Source organism: Rhopalosiphum padi, chromosome 3, assembly GCF_020882245.1.
Source record: "Rhopalosiphum padi isolate XX-2018 chromosome 3, ASM2088224v1, whole genome shotgun sequence".
NCBI lineage: Eukaryota > Metazoa > Arthropoda > Insecta > Hemiptera > Aphididae > Rhopalosiphum > Rhopalosiphum padi.
In genome coordinates, this window is record NC_083599.1 from 50855194 (window position 1) to 50879624 (window position 24431).

The 24431-nt window shown below is 29.8% G+C and overlaps 1 protein-coding gene across 3 annotated transcripts; it reads left to right on the forward strand.

Annotated features, from left to right (window-relative positions):
* The first annotated feature begins 6488 nt into the window (after positions 1-6488).
* LOC132927704 (ionotropic receptor 40a) lies at positions 6489-23155 on the forward strand. 3 transcript variants are annotated; one of them, XM_060992297.1, is made up of 16 exons: positions 6489-6835; positions 6944-7123; positions 8722-8822; positions 10935-11030; positions 11095-11231; positions 11971-12142; positions 12569-12672; positions 12760-12853; positions 14409-14567; positions 15938-16082; positions 18856-18984; positions 19236-19336; positions 19536-19695; positions 21436-21532; positions 22391-22629; positions 22814-23155. In XM_060992297.1, the coding sequence occupies exons 1-16, from the start codon at positions 6721-6723 to the stop codon at positions 22951-22953; spliced, it is 2169 nt and encodes a 722-aa protein (XP_060848280.1). In that variant the 5' UTR covers positions 6489-6720; the 3' UTR covers positions 22954-23155. The 3 variants fall into 3 exon arrangements, with proteins under 3 accessions (XP_060848280.1, XP_060848282.1, XP_060848283.1); XM_060992299.1 differs by lacking the exons at positions 19236-19336; positions 19536-19695 and having other exon boundaries at positions 6491-6835; XM_060992300.1 differs by lacking the exons at positions 18856-18984; positions 19236-19336; positions 19536-19695 and having other exon boundaries at positions 6494-6835.
* Positions 23156-24431: the final 1276 nt, after the last annotated feature.

Consider the following 24431-nt stretch of genomic DNA (forward strand, 5'->3'; position numbering starts at 1 on the left):
AAAATTGTTAGCTTTATGTTTATTGTATTCATGATACTTGAGTTATAAATAATTTATATATGTAATAAAATATATTTATTTATTATTGTCTTATTGAAATTAATTAAGCAAAACCTATAAGCTATAGCACGCCAAATTTAATAATACTTTTTATCTTAACCTATAGCTAACTTAAGGATATCTATAACAGTAACAAATTTTGTTGTATACCTTTATTAAACTACATTATATATTAAATGAATAAATATATACTTACCTATACCACTTATAATAATTAATAAATTAATTGAGGCTATTTAGGTATAAAACTTACACAAAATGGATTAAATTTAATGATTAATTTGAAAAGTTTTCACATTATATCTACTTGTTTGTATACCATTATACCTGCCGGTATTAGTTTTCAAGTATATATATATGTAAATACTAATAGAATTGTATACATATCTATCAAAATGGGAAATACCGAATATCAATCTAAATCTTTTTTGACTTATTTAAAAAATAAATTTTTAGTAAAAATGTTACAGTTACAAATTAGAGAATAATGAAATTAAAACTTAATGTGATTTTTACTGTTGAATATCGTTTACTAATTTTTCGATTTCCACATCAAAATTACTTATAGATGCTCTAAGAATATGGTGGAGATACCGAGATGGTCATCTGTGTAATCGGTGTGGGTTTTTAATTTTTTTTCATGTAAGAAACAGCCTGTTCGCACACATATGTGGATGCAAATATACAATCATATTTTGCAGCTATATTTTTACTTTTTAAAAATGATAATGTAAGTTTAGTGTAATAATTTAAAGGTGATTGTTTGAATGTGTTTTTAAGAATATTTTGGGATTGGAAATCTATAATTCCATTTATTTTCATTTAAAGCTCAACAAGAACAACTTCAACTTCAATATTAAATGGATTGGTGAGTAATTTAAAATATTGTGAAAATCGTTTAAAATCTCGAAAGCGATTATTAAATTCGTATTGAAATCTTGAAAAAGATTTAACAAATTTAAATGATGAAAATGAAAATGTTGACAATTCAAAAGGATTTTTACAAGCAGGAAAATGTGTTAGTTGATTTTTTCAAGATGAGTCTCAACTTTACTTCAAAAGACTTATTTAATACACAAGACCATATAATATATCAGAAATAAGTTGATTTTTACCTTTTAGTTTTATACTAAATTCATTCACATACTTCAATATGTCAATAAAAAACGCCTGTTTAGAAATTCAAACTTCATTTTTAAGCATGGAAATGTCTTCTCACTTTTCTTTTAAAAATCGTATACCTATTGACATAACATAAGACCGATAAACAATAAATAAAATACAATTCAATCAAAAATTATTATTTATAGATATAAAATGTATAGATTTAAGGAAATATTTTAAAATATTCAATTCAATTATCATTTTAAAGCGAGCCGTATTAAATAGTTTAGACCAGATGCCGACCACTGACCACTGATTTCAACAATGATGTTCATCAACATTATCAATCAAGCATTCAAGCAATTACATTGAAGACGAATCGGAGGTTTCAAAATAGTAATCGTAAGTTCTCACCATATCCAAATCATAATATATAATATTGTTTATATTTATATTACAAGCATCTATCAATAATATAGTCATTTATTTGCGTCTATATTTTAAAATTGATGAATACGAAAAATAGGCGTAATAAATATTCGTTACGGAATTCAAAATCATTATTTCATATAATATATTTTAATGATATCCTTTATTATAATAATTTGTATAGTCTATATATGCATACATCATGTGGTTGTGTATAATACCGACAAGAGTGAATTGATTTGGCAGATATCGACGTCGGACGTATCTGTATAGGTAGGTGTATATATATATATATATAATATGTATACACTAGGCGCATGTATTGATGTATGCATAATATTAAATCGTATAATGCATGAAAATAATATAATATGTATATGTACATTGTCGAACCATAATACTATTCTATATAATACATTACATATATATCTATATAATATATATAATATTATATACCTATATTATTGTGGTCTGTTGTGGAGGGCACGCGCGTTCGTTCGATACAATCGTCATTATCGTTATTTCCCTTCGTTTTAATTATAAATCGTACGCCCGCGGCAACGACTGTGGTATGGAGAAAAAGTTTTTTTTCTAAATATTTTTTATAGCCTTTATTATGTTTATCGCGTCTAAACTCTGTATGGAAAAAAAAAACATTCCACGTACCTCTCTATAAACGCTCGGCGCATATACATATAAATATATTATTGAAACAAAACGATAACTGGGCATATGCATGTGTGTACCTATTCGTTGGCTTCGTATACCTCTACAATGAAACTTCTATGCGAGCTACGATATTATTATAATTATTATTACGTTGCGTCAGCCGCGCGGCGTTCATTTCTGTTCACGGTAATAATTATCGCGCAGAAAACCTGCAGCCACGCCCAAACCCCGATTAGTAGAGTTAAGGAAAGGTAAAAAAAAACACCACTTTAATCGACAAACCCCAAAAACAACCGCATCGCCATCGACTGTTTTTTTCTTCGTACACACACACACACACACAAATAGAAATCAAACTATATTTATTTTTGTTTAATTTTATTTCTTTGTTTTTATTCTCTCAGAGTGCGGTGTAATATAATTACACATCCGTGGGACGTACCTGCCTATACCATGCGGCCATCCATAACCCATCAGCGCTGCAGACCTCTCGGCCAGGACTTTATACATATTATGTGTCTGTGTGTGCGTATATATAAATATGTGACGCGCAGCAACCGGCAATCATTTTAATCGTTTTTTAATCCCGCCGCCCGTATATACATCATACATACCTACGACCATTCGGCGGTCTGTCTCCTAATTAGTAATTACATAACATTAAACATCACAGTCCGCGTACATGCACAACTATATACGCACTCGCGGTCGCCGAAACGTTTTACAGCGTTTTTTTATTATTATATTATTATTATTATTGTTATTCTCATTAGATTTTTTTCACGTGTATAAAAGTATATAGATTGAAGGTGGTACGAGTGTGGATGCTTCGGGAGACCACATCGCTTATATATGTATAGGTGTACGAGAAAATCGTATTCAGATGCTGCACCCAGCAATTAGTGTATTATGACGCTGTACCTATCTATGTATAAGGTATATATATATATATATATATATATATATATATATATATATTATAACGGCTTCAGAAGCCATTTTACTATAACACACTCGAGCCATATGTGAGGTATACGAATTATAATCGTATATTATACATATTATATACGAGTACATAGGTACGCTATACGAGAGTGGCCACCATGTTACATGCATTTATATTATATATACATAATATATGTATGCATGTACATAATGTATGAGCGTTGCAATCGAAAAAAACTACAGTTGCACCGCCGCCGCCGCAGCAGACGTCGTTCAATTATTATAATATGTACGTGCTCGTTTATATGCTGTATTCTGTGGTATAATTAAAGTTGAAATGGTAATAATTTGAAACGACCTCCTCCGCGAAGAAAAAGAAAATTTCCCGACAACTATCTGCAGTGAAAATAGTATAATTATACACACGCTTTTGTGCTGTGTACCGATGATATAATGTATACAATATACATTGTGTATAGGAAGATGCTAATTTTTTTTCCTTACTCGACAACTATTGTACAATATAACATATTATTATACGATTCCGTCTTGTCCCGTCTCCGTATAAACATTATACTATTATAATATTATATACATTTATAATCGGGTATGGTATAATACTGTGAATACATTTTAATGACATCGATTTGAATCCAGATGCGGTGGGAAGGGAGGTGGGCGAAAACCGCGGCCACAAATTGTTTATAAGTATAATATGGATACCTAGGTATACCATATATATGTGTCTGTGTGTGTCTGTGTGTATATATATATATATATGTGTGTGTGTGTGACGTGTGTGTATGTTGTGTATTATGTTTCATCGAAAAACGTTGGGCGACTTATTGAACCCACTCGATTTCTTGATAATGTGCGCGTATTATAATATTGTGCCTATATATTATTATTATTGCTATGTATAGAGAGAAAACAAAGTGTCGATGAACGAATAAATATAAACGTATATTGGTGTACGTACCTACGCAATACGCGCATAGACCATTATATTGTATACTGTACGAGCCGTTCGAGGGGTAAAAAAAAAACTAAACCTGAGTGGTCTGTGGTCTGATGGACTAGTGATGGGTGGGCGGGTGATTGCAGGTAACGCAATAATTCTTACACGGGTATTACATAATAATGCATATACCTGTGTACATATTAATTTTGTCACGCGTTTTTGCAACAGTACGCGTGCGCGAAACGTGGAAAATGACGGAGAGGGAAAACTCATTAGTACCGGCAGCAGTCTGTGCGGCGACGACGACGGTAGATGGGATATTACTATATATATATTATATTAACAGTACCTACCTATAACATGATTATTATTATTATTATTATTACTATACTATTCGTTTGCGTGAAACACGCGCACCTTGGCAAGGGCGGTGGGTGACCGACTACTTTATATATATCGGTAGATAGGTATATGTGTGCTTATATATATATAATATATAAATATATATACCTACGTCATCAGACGAAGGGCGAGTTTCTATACCGTAATAGTAATAATAATAATAATAATATGACTGCGGGAAATCTCACTATTATAATATATACGCGTATATATATAGAATAGCATTGTATTGTATATATACATATGTGTGTGTGTGTGTGTGTGTGTGTGCTCTGTGTAAGTACAGACATTGAGGTGTGGTGGTATAGAGCTGAAATAGAAGGGACGTGCGTGCTCGCACAAAAAAAACCATCCCCTTACACGCGCGCGAAAACCACGAAATATAACAAATCACGAGATTATTGCCTCTCACCCCTCCTACCGCACACAGTTCCCCACCATCACCACCTCCCTCCCACCTACCCCGTCGCATTGCAGCGACCAAAGTTACCACCGCCAACGCTTTTTTTTCTGCTCGGGTATATACGGCATATATATAATATGTATATATCGTACACACTCACATACGCTCATACCTCCACACATACACACACATAATATATATGCCGTGGCGTACGACGAATTCGTGTCGTGTTACACATATTTCTCTACGCACTATTGTATCGCGCGTTGTTATACATTGTTATTACTTATTGTATATATATTATATGCACTCACACACATACACGTTGGCGTAAACACGTATAATATTATATACATGTATGTAGGTTGATACGGTAATTTTCGTGTGGCATTTATATACATATATACATACATGTATATGCGTACATCGAGATTCTTTATACATGTATACATATACACATAAGCATCGGTTGCAGTATAATAATGATGTGTATGTATATGTATATAATAATACGCCTGCGTATATACATGTAATAGGGATATACGGACCGATGTGCTGGGAAAAAAAAAAGAATGAAATCGCACAACATCGCGTCGGATCACGAAATCGTGACCACGCCTAAAAGCCAGAGTTTATATTTTAATAATATATTTATTCGAAATATACTATATACACCGTGTATACTTTTACTACTGTGTATATATATATATTAATATATTACAGTGGTATATATATACCTACCCGTCTAATTGTACATGTGGCCTGTCTGTATGGAGACGTCGCCGAAATGCGAGCGCCGATGCTTTATCGATATGAAAAAGCGCAAAAAGTTCGAGGACGCGTTTGCTGCGGAACACAACATGCTGCAGCAGAAACAACAATAACACGGCCTACACATAACATTTTATTATTATTATGTTGTATTATGCGTTATGGATATGGTATACTCGAGCGCAACACACTAGGTATCGAGTCATCGGCATTATAGTAAACGATATATAGTAATGGCTAAATCTCGGGAATATAACTATAGCTACGCGAAGGCGGCGGGTGGCTTAAATTCTTTTTTCGACGTGACGCGGTCTGCACTGGTCATCGCACGTCACGGCGACGATGACACGCGACTACGTCTATCGATATTATATAATATTACGAAGGTACACTGTACGCGTGCACGACGGCGGTTTTGAAACGAGGAAAAACTGAAAATTATTAATAACCGTATAATAATAATGTGAACCACGCGCGGCTATCGAAACGCCGCGTACACACACGACGACTCGCTGGACTCATGGCCATTATATATATTATGTTTAATATTAATAATGTATATAATACTGACAGACTGCAGGCGATATTTAACCTCGCACACAGACATTACATTATACATATATAAATGACAGGTATTTAACTAGTCGAGTATTATCATAGATATAATATGGCGTGCGCTCGCGAGTGAGTGAGTGAGTGAGTGTGTGTGTTGGACGCGGCAACACAATATTCCGCTCGTGCACTCGTCGTAAATATTTTATTTATTTATATATTTTGTGTGTGTGTGTGTGTGTGTGAGCGAGCGCGCGCGCATTTCGAGAGTATTATTGTTTTATTATATTTTCGTACCCGTGACACGGTAATAGGGGTTGCAATGAAATATGGACGTGTGTCTCGTTGTGGCGGTAAACCCACGCGCGGTGGCGGCGATGACGATCGGTAGTACACCACCCGTCGTCTTTGTCGTGTGAAAGAGATGAGCGGCGGAGGACGAAAGAAGAACGAAAACCGCACACACTTCACTTTCCGCAGAGCCATGGCCGCGGCAGAACGGTGCGTGCTCGCTCTGACGGTGTTCGCCGTCGTGCTGGGTACGTATATGCAGTGAATTTGTGTGTCGTATACTGCGACGTGTCCGTGCCGTCGTCGGCAATATATAACATAAATTATATATATTATGTATGTTGTCTTGTGCCCAGCGACGATGGCGATTCCGGAACGAGACGACCACTCGAACATTTGGCGTCGTCAAAGGCGAGCTGTCGTCAGCGACGGCAGGTGGCGCGACCTCGATTACGGGAACTTGACGAACGCGATCCGCGACATCGTCGAGGCCATGACGGTCGACTGCACTTTGGCCGTTCACTCGGGTGTCGAGAGTATGCACGTGTATATATATATATATATATATATATATATATATATAATATACATTTACTGTAATAGTGTAATCACAGATTTATATATACCATACCGCAATTTATAACAACTATATGTATAGTAAAAGTGCAATAATATGGAAGTATGTGGCCATATCGACTATATAAATATAATATGTTATCATGAACTGCAATTATTCAGAGCCCGAATGCATGTTTTTCAACGCGATACGATGTTTTTTATGATACGTGATATTATGCTTAACGAGCATGTAATTCGTTACATGGTATAATAGTGATAAACACTAATAAATTAACACCCCTCCCTTTCATTTAATAATAAATTTACTCAAAATTCTGGTTTTCTTAATGTTTAAAATATATACATAAATACTACATTTTCGAATTCGTGAAATATTTTGTATTGCTTAAGCAGTGTCTTAAAGCGATACATACTTCTGTTTTTTACATAAGAACCTCCTGTGAATTAACTGTTAATTATACTTAGGCTATTTTTACAAATTTAAATGTTGATAGATAAATATAACTTATAAGTTATTCAAATATTCAAATCACCAAGGCATTCATATTTCCCAAACCCATATGGTCCTATTATCCTTAGTACATTATAAGTTAAATAATTCAAAAACTACTCGTTAAAAATTTTGATTTTAATACATCAATATTTAAAAATAAATTTATCTGCTAGATAATGTATACAGTATCTAGTAAACAAAAGTTTTCGTTTAAAAAATATAAGTTTGTTCACATTTGTATCTCCTCGGAACACTTCTTATAAGAAAAATAAAAAATCTAGAGAATTTGAAAATATTTTCCTAATGTATAACAGTATAAGTACCTACTATATTTAAAAATTTCAAAAATCAAATTTTGAATAACTGCGATATAACTGCGAAAATAAGAGAGGTGAGCATGTTTGGCGTATCACGCTGCAGTGTAATGTAAATTCATGGATCTGTTCAATCTAAAATAATTTATAATAATATATACCGTGGTAAAGCGGTCTGACACAATGATGTTATTAGGTATTATAAAAAATGTATGACTCTTCGACCTACGAAATGATTAAGATCGACCGTTATGCAGACGCACGCAAGTCTCGCCTCGTAATAATATTAAACATCATTATTGTGTTACGATAACGTTAAACAAGTAGTTTTGAGGGGTGATAATAATAATAAGTGGTAATAATAATACCTATTTATTTTTCAATGGTATATTATTATTATTTAAACAAGTTGTAAACAGACTTATAAAATATGATAATATTTTTAATCCTATTGGATTAAGATTCGACGATTCGGGTATTTTGTTTTTACATTCACAACGCTTTTCCTAAAGTTTAATATAATTAATTATCAATATTAATATGAATTACATTTTATATAGAAACACTCCTACTAGACATTATAAAACGATAAATTACTATAAAAATTGAATTATATAATATTATATAAATGAATAATCTTATAGTTTATCAATATTGCATTATGTATATTTATATTGCATAATTTTGTAACTTGTAATCTCTTTAATACGTATTATGTGTATATAATATTGTATATTTATTCATAAAGATGCTGCTGCCGATTTCCTGAGTAATACAATTAAGTCCCTACACGGAAGGGGTGTAACAACGACCCACCATGCTTTATTGACCGAGGATCACGTACAATCGGTAACATAATATTATGTACACTAAATAATATACAGACAAATATAGGGCTAATAGAAACTATATGGAGCATGTTGCGTAAGCGATTTTGAGCGTTATTGCAGCTATAATCAATATGGGTACCTAATACAGTAGGTAGTACCTATACCAAATTATAACAATCTTCTAGAATTTTTTTTTTTTTACTATACAAATTTGTACGATTTATTTTTGTCGAAATAAACTCGATAAAACTTTTCATCCTAATTTACATTGAAATAAATGTAAATATCAAAATATCTTATACTATTCCGCCGAATGAACTTGCTACTACAGACCTAAAACAGTATAAACCTACTAAAAGTACACTAATGTGCCATATGTACTCCATATGTAACGTAGTACGCCTAATTAGTTATCCATATAGAAGGATTTAAATTCCTTATATTCCTCCTATTCACTATTGCAAGAGATTATTATCATTAAAAAGACACGTAGTAAGGCTTAGAACTCTATAACATCGTTTCTTATATATTTTAATTAGTAATTTGCTAAATGATTTATTGTATAGTAGTTGTTAGTAATTAAATGTTTCTTTGAGTTTGCTCGTGTTGATGATGAATGCCATGTATTATTTTTATAATACATAACTATTTTGAAGGAGTAGAGTGTTGATTTTATGTTGATAAACTCTATAGTGTGTATTTATAATGTCTAATTTATATATAGAATGAAATGAATGTTACAGTACGTATGTAAACAGGTTATTCATCAATATTGGTTACCCGCATAACTATATGCATTTTAATTTTTGAAAATTGTTGTATACTCTAAGACCTTTTTTCAGATACTTAGATTTTTATATTATGTATTTAAAAAAACACAATTCTTTTTTTAAAGTCAAAATCACATTTTTCTGTAAACTGTTCAGTACATTATATTTTTGAAACTGTTGTTGCATTTATTTATACATCAAAAATCAAAATTCGAGTTAAATACGAGTAGTTTCTGAGTTATTAAACTTATGTACCAACTAATAATAATATAATACCAAATCTAAAATACATCTAAAAAAACCATATCTATAGTCTAATAGTTAAATTATATTTAAATGCTAATGCATATTATATATATATTATTATTAATAACTATAATTTTCAAATACCCATATATAATTCTATTATTTGAAAATATATTATTATTATTGTACATCAAGTTCAATAAATCAGAAACTACTTGTTCAAATTTTTATTTATATGATTAATCGACATTTTTTGAAAAATTATTTACTTAAAATTTATAAAAATAGATGATTTTAATTTGTAAAAAGAAGTTGACATTGATACAGAACAATCTTTAAATGGTAAAGGAACTTCGATTACTTGAAGATATGATGGTGTAGAAGTAAACTTAAAAATTTAAAAAATCAGAATTTGAATAAAACGTGTACTATAAAACAGAAAAATGTGAGTAATTGTGCTCTCTATAAATCAGTATCACCCTATATACTTTTCATATGCCAAGTGCGCAAAAAAATTATATATATATATATGTACGTGATGTGTATTTTCATTAGATTAAATTGTTTATTGTAGTATAATGAATGATTTCCATTGTGTTTGTTTTTATCGTAATGTTACTAAAATAACTTGACGTATCTATATTGTATACATACATATATTTTTTTTATAATATTAATGAATATTCATTATCCTATTGACCCAGTTTAAAATGTATGGTACCTACAATTCAAAGTATTCTATCGTTATCCATCACTATAATAAAACAATATAATATAATTGCCCTCCATACAACAAGCTATCCGTGCATCGTATTTTATACAGCAATACTAAATACTTATACAAACGCAATACTTGAGTGAATGGCTAATTATTGATAATAAATATGCTTCTATATCATTATTGCCTGCCAGTAATAATATACAATAATAAAATATATAAGTATGATAAGCGTCTTTGTTACTAGTGTAAACTTTAAATGTATAATATATTATATAACATTGATTTTTCCTAAATCCCGATTGCGCTATATCAATATTTATGTAGTTTAGTGTTCAAAGTATACATTCAATAAATTGAAAATGTATAAACAATAATTTATTGTTTAAAAATTTAGCTGTTGGTCAATATCCGCCGTGCAGTAGCCGATGGACATCACACATCTTACATAGTACTATCGACGTCCGCGCTCATGGAAAACTTGCTGTCGGCAGTAAGTACAAATATTTACCATTTACTCGGTTTATAATGCGACGGCAATTTTTTTTTTCGCGCAGATCCGTAAAAGTAACTTGATGTCTCGGAACGTCGTGTACATGTTCTTATGGTTACGGTCGTCCGTCAGTCGAACGTTCAAAGCTGATATATTGGAGGCGATGCGCGTGTGCGTCATCACCAGTCCCAGACCGGGATTGTGAGTGTGGCAGTCCTCTCATCAATAATAATAACAATATCGTTACACCAGTTCTTCCACCCTATAAGCTCCGACTTTCGGGTCACAGAGACCCCCAGCCGGCAGACGGGTGCCAAGGAGAAAGATATCAACAACATAACTTTTTCCCAAGACGCACATTATCTAATGGGCGGTGCAGCGGAGTTATTGCAATAAAATTGAAAAATAAATTTAGGGATCTCATCCCCTGACATATTCGCGTATATATACAGTACAGTTTTAATTTAATTTAAACACGCGTTAGTAGAAAATCGGCGTGTTTTTCTCATGCGCGGTACCTAACTCGTATAATATAATATTATCTAAATATTGTATCTCGCATATAGTCGGAAGATTAAACCAATGGCGTGGCGAACTTGAAATTGTTTAGAAGCTATAGTTCCAATATTCCGCTAATAGGTATCAACCCACCCACCCAAAAACCTAATAAACGCATTTACTGTTATATTTTTAACTACCTATCGTAGTAAATACTAAATCATTATTCGTTGGCCATTATCTACCCACCCACCCACCATCCATAAAAAACCTAGAGTCGACCGCCTCTCAGTTATCCCTACAACCCTTCGCCACGCCACTGGTTTCAACCTATATATATATATATACTTTAAACTATAATATCTTGAACCGCATACGTATGATGTTCATTCGATTCATTGCAGACTAATCTATAATGAATATCTCTGTTAATGCATTTTAGCTACCAGATTTATTACAGTCAGGCCAGTGCCAGACCCGGATATGGATCGACATTGAAAATGGTAAATTGGTGGTCAGCAATGGATGGGTTGGTAAGGTTTCCGCTGTTACCACCACCCAAAAAAGTGTACAAGAACTTCGAAGGCAGATATTTCAACGTTCCAGTTTTACATGTACGCGTTATAAATAAACTAAAATTATACAAGAGCCATGAGCACTTTGAATATTTCTATACATAAATTCACGAAAACTATAAAAGCGTGCCACCTTAAATAACAGTATACCTATCTATAACAATATAAATATATATTTAAAAAACGCTATGTACAATATGCATGCTAATCACAAGCGATGTACATATTAATATGTAGTCAAAATATTTCATTTATTTACGGTTTGTATATACATTTAATTGTATAGACAACATACAAATATTTTTTTCATTTTTAATTTTAAACGTGTATTGATTGTTAAAACCTATTGCATAATCTATAAAGAAATACGAAGTATAAACATTGCATACTCAGCCTGATCACTGTTTTCCAATTTATCCTTATGTAATTTAAAAACTGTTTTAATTGATTATGTCTTATTCGTAGAAGCCGCCATGGACATTCGTCGAATATCTGAACGACAGTTTCCGAGTAGAGGGTGGACGTGACGATAAACTCATAAATCTATTGGCCGACAAGCTTCATTTCCAGTATATATTCATTCAAATGTTTAATTAAATTCATTGATAATAAGACATTTCCCACTAAAAATTATTATGATATAATTATATACACAGATTCAGATACATCGATCCTCCTGATCGTACACAAGGTTCAGGACTCGATCACGGGTCATCAATGCAAGGAGTATTGGGTTTAATTTGGCAAAGGGTATGCACAATAAATTGTTTTTATAGTTTTTTTTTTTTAATTAATGTCATAGGTATAATTATTTGAGTGTCATCGGTTTCCACTAAAAATGGGCTTTCCGTTTTCCACCAGTTATAAATTATATAATTTTAAAGTGTATCGTGATTAAGTTCATTTTTCGTGTTCAACACTTCACTATCGAAATTTATTTTTGTGAATACTTTTGCCTTACATAGTTAGTTAATACATCACCAAGACACCAACATACTTTATTTTTATCTTTGAACGCTTTACTAAATTTAAAATTATTAATTTTAATTTATGGGTCTTTGCGTTTATTACTAATTATTTTTGCGGACAAAACTGTGCTTATCTCACATTAAAACACATCACACACACTGTCCACTGATCAGTGATAACTACTCAATACTATAAATTTCAACAAATCCGTTAAGTTTCAGTATGATAACAGAGACAGATTAGGTAATATAACATTTTCTACGTAGATAAAGATGCATGTGGATAAAAACCATGTATATAAGATATATATATATATATTACATCTCAAAATAAACCATAATAAACATAGGTCTAAGAACAGTATAAGATAACTAATAAGTGTCATGATAAGATAATATTGTTTGACTTATTTTGTCGGTACAGTTATAATATATTTATAATATTATTGTAAATACTTGTATAATAACTTGATAAACGTCGTGCGTAATGATTTAAATAGCTGTAGGGGTACAATTATTATTTGACTGTATAGTGTATACGATATACACATTATAATTACTAAAAATATAATATTATTAAATCATTAAGTGAGGGTTCTCAAACTTTAAAATTCTTTAATTTATAACTGGCAGAAAAAGGAATGACGTTTTTTCTAATTCGACGAAAAACGAAAAATTAATTTTTGGCGGAAACCGGTGACACAATCATATTATAATTATTAAAACCATTATATTATATATTCAGATATACTAACTTCTAAGCAAAGAAAATTGTTGTTTCATACTTTGATACTTTGATCCAATTATTTTCATAAAAATTAAGTTTGTTATCTTTGTCATTCAAAGTTAGCACAATTTTGTTATGGATAATTATTATGACAAGATAATTTATAACTAAATTACATTTTAGAGAGTATTAATTTTACATACCTCTTAAGCACAAGACAAATATATGTTATAAAAACTAATTTTTACATTTGATATATTATGTTTTATCATAAAAAAAATTGTGATTCAAGCAGCGTTTCAAAGACAGGATAGACAGACTCGCACTAGTTCATATCAGTGTTGATAGGAAAATTATTTTTTAATAACAGTATATATAGACACTTATATTAGTAATTTCAAATTTGAGAATCGTGATGTTATACACTATATTACGGTTTTGACTATAAAACACAGTCTTATCAAGTTTATGTTAGCTTAGTTTTTGTTGTATAACTTATCCACGCGAAAGACAAAGATAACAAACTAGATGATTTGTGTGACGTCCTCTTAAATCTTAATAATGTAGACCCAACAAATTATTATAATTATGAAATTATTGAATACTAAAGGAAGCAGATTGGTTCGTCGGAGATTTATCTATAACATACGAGCGCAATTTGGTTGTAGATTTTTCATTCCTTACATTAGTCGACAATGAAGCTTTCTTGACACACGCACCTGGGCGTTTAAACGAAGCATTTTCACTGATAAGACCATTTCATTGGTCCGTAAGTTATACATCATAGTACGCATTATATTAAAATACGAATTGTATTCTTATATTATATAAGATAATTCATCAAACATATTCGAAATTTTTTTTTATTTAATAATGATAATATTCAAATTCTAATACATATTTGGAATTTTTAAATAACAAACTTAAAGATCATATTTTGAAATTCTTAAGAATTGTTGTACTACTTAAGAAGTATCTCTTCCATTTTTTTTTTTTTTACTTTAAATTATTTAGTAATTAGTTTTTTTGAATTTTTTATCTGGCTTATTCAACATTTGAAAGAGTAGAGCTTCAGTTATTAAAATGTTTATCATAAGTATAATCATCTTTAAAATTGATTTTACAATAATATAAAATAGAATAATGTTGGATTTAATTTTGATTATACTGTAACATTTTTAAAAATGATACGTTTTAATATATTAATATTAATTACTAAAATGTTCAAATTACCATATTATCCCCGTATCTTCCAAATCCATTATTATAGGACTATTATCATTAGTACACAAAGTTAAATAATTTAAAAACTACTCGTTCGAAACTTGATTTTTGTACGTTAAAATTTTCAGAAAAATGTATTGTAAAATAATTTATAGTACAATGTACAAATGGGAGTTCTCTTTTGAAAAATAGAAATCTGCACTTCCACAGAACACTCCTTAAGTAATGCAAACAATTTAAAAGTATATTTAAATATTCCAAAAATCAGATTTTGAACAATTGTATTATTGAAAAAAAGGGGATGCGTATGATTAGTGATCAATCCTGTTTAGCATTTATCACTCGATAATATATATATATATATATAACCAAAATATTAGAAATCTTTAATCTGAATATTCTGAAATAAAAACACATGAGGTAAATATTATATATATATATATATGTATACCTAAACTATGAGTAATATTTTATAAATATTATTAATGTACTACTAAGTGGTTTTGATATAATATTTTCAACTATATTTTAACCAAAAAGGGGAATGGAGCTAAAGCAAACTTTAAATTAAGACAAGGAAACGAATTGTCTGTTCCACAAAAAACTATAGTCTCGATACCACGCCTTAATAAAATTGATTTATTTTATTATATTTCATACAACGAACACTAAACTATATTAAATAGAAAACTGTAGTAACATACTTTTTACAAAGCATAATATAAGTATATAACTAACTTATAGTTATAATATGCTTTCAGCTTTGTACAACGGTGATTATAAAAGCGATTATACCCACAACTATAATATTATATCTACGTAATAGATGAATACAATTTATATTTTTTTTTCACTATTACATACATATAGCAGTCAATAGTTACATCTATTCATATGTGTATTTGGATTGTTTAGGTCTGGCCATTGTTATTGATAACAGTAATTTTTTCTGGTCCAATACTTTACATATTGGTCGACACGACTGATGGCCATCCCCAAGGAAAATCTATGTTATATTGGAAGTGCGTATGGTGGTCTGTTACGGTATTTTTACAACAGGGTAATGTATTTCATTAACTATTATGAAATTACATTATACGCTTATTTAATATGCATGCATCACGTTGTCAGTTTAGCTGTATGCTTATATTTTAATAGATGCCAAAATTCAGAAATATAACTATAACCATTTGTTTTAACAATTTTAAATATGCGCTTTAAAATATCAATTTATATTTATAATATGTATATTAGTATATTGTATAAATAGAAATAAATCTATTACGTCATTTTGTAAGCAAGACCCTTTTTGACCAAAATCATACCCTTTCTTTTTTAGCTAAACAAATATATTACATAATATGTATTTATATTTTTAATACCGTTCTATATGACGTATAGTATAAAATAAATAATAAACTTTTCGGTTTGGTCAAAAACGGTTATGCCCATATCATTTTATACATACCACCGGTACCCAGTATTATATTACCATATACTTGTATTATATTTTATAACGATCATGTATAATAGTTTGCAAGGTATTAAACATAATATTATAAACTATGTAGCCATTTAATAATATTATGGCTAATTCTGTGTACAAGTAGATTTTCCCAGACTTCGTATTCGTATGTTTAAAGTGTTTAAAGTGTCAACAATAATTAGAAAATTTTGCAACATAATATTGTTCTAGATATAAATAAAATCTGATATTTTCAAATATAATTCGTTTAATGTAAAATAAATTAAAATACATGAAGTTATCCGTCAATTTTTTTAGACAAATAATTTCTTTAATCTACTGAGAGGTTAAGAAACCAGTCAAAGACACCAACTGTCTCCGTATAGATATATATCGGTCGATTCCGTTTCAACGTCTTATTGTCACTTATCGGCGTGGTTGTCTATTTGACGTTGACAGTTAACACACAAACACACACACACACACACACACACATACACATACATACATATTATATACATATAGGTATTAGGTTGGTACGTACGTGAACGTTCAATGAAAGTAATAAAAATGAAGTGCAAAATTGGAACAAAAAGCGGCACAATAGAACTATTATATTATAATACATCATGTTGCCTGCAGTCATCGTATTCCGTTTTTATCACGTGAAAGGAACATTTAATATACACTTTTCCGAATGAAAACGTTTCTCTGCCAATAATATCGCGGATAGCATATGTTCGGTGGCCTAGGATTTCTATTAGTCTTTTAAACAAAAAAAAAAAATTGCACCTATGCATAAAACCAACATATAGAAAAATTCAAAAATATACTGTGAATCGCTGACGTAATACTCTACAATCTATGTACATTATGATGTTCAGTATAATTAAATAAAACCATATTATATAATCAATTTTAAATAATGTTGTATCCCTGTCAAACTGATTTAAATATCAATCGTTCATTGGTGTGTAGCATAGGCAGTGTAGCGAAGGGCTTACAGGATCCCCATGGGCTTGTTTAATATGTCAATAGAAATTTATTTTAGAAAACAATAATAATTGTCGGATTATTCACCATTGTGTTTAAATAACTGCGTACCTCTGCAGGTTGGTCAATTACTATACTTTTCATAGTTAAAATAAAATATACGTATACTAAGCAGGGCCGCATTTAGGGTGGTCCACAAGAGCTAATTACTCTGGATGGCAATATTTTCATTAAATGTACTCAAATAAATGATGAAAATATATTTATAAGCTTATATTAGATTTTAATGGTTATTAATTTTACTGCAGTAAATTATCAACATAAATATTACTCAAATAACTTTTATACTTAATAATGTCGATGGTGTTTAAATGCTATTGATAATTACGTAGTCATAATATAATTTAGAATTTTAGAAGATAACATTGGACCTATCTATTAATATATTTTCTGTGATGTATAGACTGTAAAAGAGTTCTAAAACCTTGGAACTTAGGTCTATATTATCAATTATCATGATTACAGGATGAAAATTATCAATCATTATTCATAACTCTTGTCTCTTAGATCAGTGACAATGATATGATAGTAACTCACTGACGATTGTTATTAATTAGTTGTTACATTTTTTTATATTGTAGGTATATTGTTTAAGTGGAAACAAGTTGAAAACAATAAATTAATTTTCGGACGATCACCCATCGATAACAATTTTATGAATATTTTATAATGATTGACCTCTTTGCAGGTAATTACAATATTGATAGATTCAACGTTTAATTCGCACGGCTTACAGCTATTTGTCGACCTTCGATAATGGATAATGGAATCCAAATATAATTCGTAATATATATTATTTATAATATTTAAATTTAAAATTAAACTGTATTCAAAAATTTAAAAATAATATTATTAATTGTTAAGTTGACTTATATTTTATTTTCAACATGATGGAAAAAAAGAAATAAGTCATTAGTTGTAAATAAAGTATCACTAAGATAAAAAAAAGGTCTTCTAAACTTTAATTTAAGAGTCGGGGCCGTGAAATTTCTGAAAATTTACATTAGAAATTTAGGTTGGAAACCACTGTTCCAAGAGGTATTTTGAGAAGAATTATTTAATTATTCAACAATAATATGTACATTAACAATATGTGATTAACCTTGTTTGCCCCAATAATAATAAAAATACCCAAATACTTTAAACAGTTTAAATTTAAAAACCACTTCCTCTTTCACATTTCCAATGGTTTTCGAAAGTCTTTCCTTGCGCTCAACTGAACCATTTTATCATAACATTCATAACGTTCATAATATTTTTTATATATTATTTCTTATAACATTGTCTAACTATTGATTGATACCTATCCTAACAGCTGCAATTATTCCATCGGAAAATAATAAAATCCGATTTGTCGCTGGTTTATTAATGTTATCAGTTACATACGTGATTGGCGATATGTATTCAGCTAGTTTAACGTCAATACTAGCAAGACCACCAAAAGGTAATTATTTTTTATTACTTTTTCTGTAACTATTTAACCATAATTCTGAATTTGAACTATTTTCTATAGAATAAACAAATGTTTATTGTACTTAAATAATATGAGTTTATATGATTAATAATACTATATAACAATATAAATAAGTAAATATTATTATTTTATTAAAAAAACAACAACAAAATGTGCTCCCGGTGTTGTAGTTATAATACGTCATGTTTAATGTCTTCAAATAATCCTTTTATCATTGACAGAACCGCCTATCAATACATTAAATGAACTGTCGGAAGCTATGCGTGATTCCGGCCTTCAACTATTGGTCGAAGTTCAAAGTGCTTCGCAAGCAATGTTGGAAGTAAGAATGTGCATTCGTTTATGTTATATACGCACTTTTGACGAATATCCGACTGCAATATTATTATATTATTGTGTATACTCGTCGTATACCTAACAATTAATTAAAATGTGTACACATACAGACACTCAGACATATATGCGCACACATAATATACATATTTATATCAATTGCATACTTAACCGCGCGAAACGTTTAGAACGGCACTGGAGTATACGAAGAGTTGTCACAGCTCGTAACCCGTCAACGAGAATATCTTATAGGGTCTACCGAGAAAGGAATGCAATTAGTCAGGGACAACAAGAATTACGCCGTTATAGGAGGTCGAGAGACGTTCTACTACGATATCAAACGATTTGGTAAGACACCAACAATTATATGTGACACGCGATGAATGAATATTATTATTCACACTGTTTAACGAAGGTATTAAAGCCGCTACAGATAATATAATTAAGCACGCCGCATAGATAATAGATATACAATAAACGATTAACGTTTAATTATGAAGTGATCACGATTGCATTGAGAGCATGCCACACGCCCATGAATTGTTTGTGAAAACCGTTTCGCGTGAAAAACACAACCACTCGGACCATACCGATAATACCTACATCAAAATAATATGATTGTGGACGGTTCTTATCGAGGCGACCTTTTTATTAACACGATTACAGACGGTTACAGTATAAATAGTATAATAGTGGACCGCCGAAAACGACACGATTGCAAACAAATGTTGCCAAATTTATAAATACTTCGATAATATGGAAATTCTGAGCTTATTAAATGAGTGTTAATGCAGAGTATTAATAAAATGAGTTATAACTTATAACGGCTATAAAAATTACAAAAACATGTTACGATATTTAAAAACAATTAATTATCATTATAGAGGGAAAAATATAAATTTAAATGGGTATATTGAGCGATTCTTATTTTAATTTGTACAACATTTCTAATACTGTAGTTTTTGATATTAAACTTTTTGTGTAATCATAATACTCTAGATTATAACACAACGTCAATGTGATTATATACATTAATATTATCACATCATAATTTGTATTTATATCAACATTATCATTATTATCATTATTATTTATTAATATTGTGTGGTTCACGGTTTAAGATATACTTCACATATAGCATATAGGACTATAGGAGGTATATAGTTTATCTTAAACCGTGGAGTAGTCAATCCTTACATAAGTTATCCATACGAGATAAAACGATCATAAAATTTATAATCCCGGGTCTCGGTAGACTGCGTCACACAACTTGATAACGTTACACTTAAATTGTGTCCACAATCGTGTGATTTGTTGGGTACAAAACAATATCTTTTATCACATAATGACAGTCCGTAATCGCATTGTGAAAAATTATATCATAATCTATACAATCAACAACCAACTATTTTTTTTTTTTTTATTATTAAAATACCAACTATTGTATACATACATTGAACTACTTGTAAGTTACTTGGAATTATTTGGTATTAAAAATATATTCTTAAAATTTTATTTTTCGTCAAAATTATATTCAAATTGTCCATATAAAACCCTTTAAAAATAAGGGAATGTTATATGTATGTCGTCCTCTTATCGATTTACCTGTATAAATTATGAATTTATGAATCGCGGTGGAGGTTAATGCCTTTTATTTGTTATAAAAACATTTAAACATTGCAGAAAGATCCACAAGTGATTTAAATTTCGTATTTATATATATATTTATATTATGTATACAATTTTATTTTTTGTTTTGATAATTTATCATAAATATTCTATTTTGCGTGTGTTTAACGCATGGTGTATAGTTTTTTATGTAAATTTATAATTTACATTTAATAAAAACATATTATTTTAACTTTAAAATGTTTAACCTATATTTGAGTTATGGTTACTTTTATATTAAGTATAAAATAGTAACAATAATAAGAGTTCATAACTCATAATAATGGATTTTTTTAAGAGCTTTCCCTAAAATTCCTTTACCTATATACGACATTTTTACACCTATAAATTACACGAGATATATGTATGTATCTACTCGTATAAAATTCATAAATATAATATGTTTTTGTTTATACGCAGGTGCCCAACATTTTCATCTAAGTGAAAAGCTAAACACAAGATATTCGGCTATTGCATTTCAACGAGCGTGCCCCTACAGAGATAATTTTGACGACGTGTAATAGTAACATTTTTCATATACATATACATTTTAAACGCGTTTAATACAATAATAATAATATAAATTCGTTTATCGTAGTAGCTTCGAAACAGCATTACACTATATAAGTGAATGGTGTTTCGAAGTTCTACCTATAACAGATAATCAGGATAATTAGGTACATTTTTCTCGTCGGCTCTACGTATATACGCGAGCAACACGTGTACCAAGTGATCCATTTAACAAGATACTCATTATTTCAAAAACTATTATTGTTTTTAAAAATATTTTCTTGTAGTTTTTCTATTTATAAAAATCTAATTTTGGAGTTAAAGTGTTTAAAGTTTAGACGAGTGAAGTGGAATGGTAGAGATGTATCTCGTAGAGTGGTAAACAGGTACCTTATAAAATGGTACTCCACTCATAAAAAATGTACTTATAAAGTTATATAATAAGTTTATAAAACTAAAACATAAAATATTAAGATATTTGTATGAATTTAATTTTAATAATCAAAATGCTCTGAATATTCTGCCTAAAAATGTATGTTGTAATCATTCAAAATATTAAAAACTTAAAAATGATTACGATAAAAATAGTAAAAACATATATTTTTTTAAAACGTTATTTTATAACGACTTATTAAAATTAAGTAAAATAAATATTTTCAAAAACATTAATGTTTTCTAAAATAATGAATATTTACGTTAAATAGAACACCCTATTTATATCGTAATGCTCAAAAGCTATATAAAAATATGTTTTTAATATAAATCGGGCAGGAAATTCGTACGTAAACGTGTACCTACCTATAAAATATATTTGTACAAAATAACACGTTGGTATTACATAATTATAATTTCGAATATTATTTAGGTTGATGCGACTGTTCGAGGGTGGTATTTTATCAAAAATCACCGAAGAAGAGTACCAGAAACTTAACGACAAGCTGATGGGATCGGAAAAATTCGACGCAGCGTCTGTGGTCATAGAGCCGGTACTAGAAGGATCAGAGCCCCAGCAAGAAGATGACGATAAGCAGTTGACCATAGCCATGTCCATGAAAACTTTACAAGGAGCGTTTTATGTGCTGGCGATCGGCTCGATTTTAGCAGGTACGCAATTATTGATACCCATGGGCTATATAGGTACTAAGGTACTTAATCGTATAAATATATAATATTAATATGTATTATATAGATATAACTCGCACATTTTCCTACGATTTCCACTAGATATAAAATAATACCTATATCTCATAAACTTACGTACAACACTAATCGACTTTTTTATATTCAGGGTTTTTGCTATTGATCGAGATGAGGTCGCATGACAAGTGGAAAAACGACAAACGAATAAAACGCATCAAAGCTCCATTCGTCTACAAACAAAAAGCGCCCATCAAATTCCAAAACAGATTATACGATTTAAAAGAATGAAAAACGGTTTTAAAATGTCCTTAGTGAAAATTATTTTCAGCATATTTAGCAATGCCGACGCGTAGTGACTTACATAAAGGTATATTAAACTGTTTAGTGAAATATCTTATACACAAAGCGTACCTACATTATATTATACATAATAAAATAATAAATAAATAAATAGCTCATCTAATAGCTCTTTATTTAGATAGATAAATTATTTATATAGGATAGGTATGAAACGTATGAAGTTATTGTCGTGAATAGAATATTTACATAATACATTATACCAACAGTATTATTTAATATAAGTAGTGTTTTTGTTTTGTTTTTTCTTTCTTTCTTATAAGGAATTATTATACAAAACAAATAAGATGATATGCATGTTCAATTTATCTTGATCTGGTATAGAACAAAACGTTTGACAGGTTATATCTGTTGACATGATCGATTTTATATAACTCTGCAGGTAAGTGGGTATTTATTTTATTATCTATATATAAATATATAATATTATTTATAAATTATAATGTTATATCGTAGAGAGCGGCTTTTTAAGTTTTCAAGTAGTATATTTATTGGGTCCATCGAGATTTATTTTTTATCAATTTCGGTGATTTATAATTGATTGCTAATCTATTGGTAATTTAAAATTGTGGTTCTTTTAAAGTGTGATGCGTTCACTGTTCGACTACATTTTTTATCCGTGACCTAATATTCAAGAAATATTAAAGTCGTCAACTTAAAAACAAAACGCAGAACTATTAAGTATTAAATATATAATATAATATATATATTTCATTATTTTAACTACTCTAGAGTAAAAGCTTTTACTAAATTTAAATGTAATTCTGAATTTTAAATTGTAGGCTGTCAAAGTATTAAATTACCTATATTTATTGATTTCAATAGGGATCGAATAATATATATAAATAAGTCTTTTTATTAATTTCCATAGAATATTCAGTTTCTCATAAACGGGTGATATTATATAATGTTATATTATTAAATGTATTATCAAATCGTATATTGTTTTGAGTTCTCTCCACTTTGAAGCTTCACATTTAAAAATTACACTATGAATGTCTTTACAGGAGTAAATACGCATGTGATTTCGTTGAGATTTAAAGGTCTGTCGGCAGGCTTTGGGAAGTAGTAATTTAATCTTAAATGGTGGACAGTAATGAGACAGAATAACCCATATACCAATTCTCAAACCACAATATATTATGCTCTTGATGTTTTTATTAGACGTCTTGAATTGGTGACATTCAATAAAAACATTATTATATATATATACGATTGATCCTACTATCCTAGGGCGAAAGCCGGTGATCCGTTGGGGGATGAAAGTCTAACGGGCTTAAATTATAGGTCGACGCGACGTGTCACGGTGGGACGACAAACGTCCAATAGTTTTCCCTGTATATATGTATACAATATATTATATATATTATTTACGTTCTATATAAATGGTAATATATATATGTATAACC

Excerpts from the sequence above, each read along its gene's own strand:
- LOC132927704 (XM_060992297.1), top strand. The coding sequence starts at position 6,721 with ATGAGCGGCGGAGGACGAAAGAAGAACGAAAACCGCACACACTTCACT. Across the intron at positions 11,232-11,970 it reads ACCAGTCCCAGACCGGGATT|CTACCAGATTTATTACAGTC; the intron begins GTGAGTGTGGCA and ends AATGCATTTTAG. Across the intron at positions 18,985-19,235 it reads ACTAGCAAGACCACCAAAAG|AACCGCCTATCAATACATTA; the intron begins GTAATTATTTTT and ends TATCATTGACAG.